The sequence below is a fragment of the Varanus komodoensis genome, unplaced genomic scaffold, assembly GCF_004798865.1.
Source record: "Varanus komodoensis strain SLA01 unplaced genomic scaffold, ASM479886v1 scaffold44_3, whole genome shotgun sequence".
Lineage (NCBI taxonomy): Eukaryota > Metazoa > Chordata > Lepidosauria > Squamata > Varanidae > Varanus > Varanus komodoensis.
Window position 1 is genome coordinate 2,139,629 of NW_025336010.1, and position 1,948 is coordinate 2,141,576.

General features: G+C 51.4%; 1 protein-coding gene across 3 annotated transcripts in view; it reads right to left on the minus strand.

Moving 5' to 3' along the window:
* Positions 1-781, minus strand: part of P2RX6 (purinergic receptor P2X 6) — a 19,579-nt gene extending 18,798 nt beyond the window's left edge. For all 3 annotated transcript variants that reach the window (XM_044444224.1, XM_044444223.1, XM_044444225.1), the window contains exon 1: positions 618-781. In XM_044444224.1, the coding sequence (XP_044300159.1) occupies positions 618-751 (134 nt within the window). In that variant the 5' untranslated portion in view covers positions 752-781. The remainder of the gene's footprint in view (positions 1-617) is intronic.
* Positions 782-1,948: the final 1,167 nt, after the last annotated feature.

Genomic DNA, 1,948 nt, shown 5'->3' on the forward strand with positions numbered 1-1,948 from the left:
GGGGGGGGGGGGGGGGGGGGGGGGGGGGGGCTTTTGCAGCACTTTCATCTTTTTCTCCTGAACAGATTTTCTGCAGTAGGAAAACAGATGGAAGAAGCCATGGGAAAACATGGGATCGTTACCCCATGGGGCCCCATGGGGCAGGAGGCACACCCTTACAGTGCAACCGATGCCCAGTCTCCCTCACCCATTTCCATTCCTTTCCTCTGCTGCTTCACTTAAGGGGAAGGTTAGAGGCTAAGCAAAGCCCTCTTCTGCCTGGCATATAATCGCAATCACTATACTTCATTTGGCATGAATGCTAAGGTTAAGGTGCTGTTAAAGGGAGAGAAGCAAGGTCAGTCAAAAAGGGGTCACGGGAGCAGGAAGAGCGGAGGGACGGCATTGCTCAAGAGCCACCCCCCCTCCAGGATTCCTGCAACATTCTGGGTCCTCCCAGCAAAGGCTCTTGCAGTACAGAGCGATCCAGAGTCCTCCGCTATGGCTGAAAGCCGCAACACCCCAACAGGCCACGCAGCAACCTCCCCCCAAGGTGCTGCCCAGAGTCACTCGATGTGCCTGTGACTTGCACTTTTGTGGCTGTATCCACACTCCCCAGCCCCCTTCTCTTCTCTTACCCGAGGATATAGCCCAGGATCCCAAGCTGGATCAGGCGGAACAGGACTCCAACCTTTCTGTTCCTGATCACGGCAAACTTCTCTGTCTTATAATCCAGAATGCCGAAGCAGGAACTGCTCCAGGGATCCTCCATCGCTGGCTGGCTGGCTGGCTGCGAAATGCCGTCGGCAGACCACAGCGGCACACACTGCATCCTGGCCCACTGCCCAGTGGAGCTGAAGAGGCATCTCCCTAAATAGTAAATAAAACATGTCAAAGGCTTCGCACTTGGTCTCAGCATCACTGCGAAAGGCAGGGAGGAGAGAGACCTGCAGATGGGACACCAGCCCTCTAAAAGCTGTGGGTTGGGAAGGTTAGAGTCCTCCTGCTGCCAGGAAGTAGCAGGCACTCATTCTGCTCCAAGGCAGCGCATCTGTGTGCTGCCCCTGTAAAACTTGCTCATGGATTTCACTCTCCACTGACAACATTTGAAAGCACAATTCAGTGAGACCAGCTATTTCATTTTTATCATGCCTGGCACTTTACATGCACAAAGAAACATAGTGTTGGGAAAATTCTGGTAAATCCTGGCAGAAAAGGGTTGCTTGTATGTGCCTTTGGGTTATAAAATCAAACCTGCACCCCTTTCTGAGAAGGCAGCAGAATGCCAAGCCAGGTCACTGCTTAGTGCTGCTGTTCCCTTAAGGAGAGGGAATTCTTAGCTGGACTGAAAAGCTGCTGGAGGCTGACAGGATCAGTGGGGAACACCGGTGTTCTCATCAGCTGCAGAAAGACTGAAACAAGCGTGCCCCTTTGTTTCTGAATGGACCCGCCTAAGCCCCTGGTCCCACAGAGGGGAGTGCCTGCCGAGTGTGGTTGCCAAACTAGACTTCCTGAATTTGCATGTTTAAACAGGATCCCAACTGCAAAGAGGTCCACACAAGTCACAGGTCAATAAAGCAACCAGGAATGTTTTCCATACTACTGTTACCAGTATTTCTGATGGTTTAGAACATTACGTTGCCTCAAGACGTCAGGATGCTATTGGACTAAGATTATCTGGAAACGTAAATCTCTATACTGGGGTATGCACCTAGCAGGTTCTAAACAGCCACACAACACGGCTTCCGCAAAAATAGGTCCTGCCAGACAAACCTTGTGGAACTCTATGACACGGTTTCGAGATGGCTAGATGGAGAGGATGCAGTGGATGTGGTTTACCTGGATTTCAGCAAGGCCTTTGACAAAGTGCCCCATGATATCCTGGTGGAGAAACTAAGGAGTTTTGGGATACACCAAAGCACTGTCTGGTGCATTAGGGCATGGTTGACTGACCGAAAGCAGAAGGTAA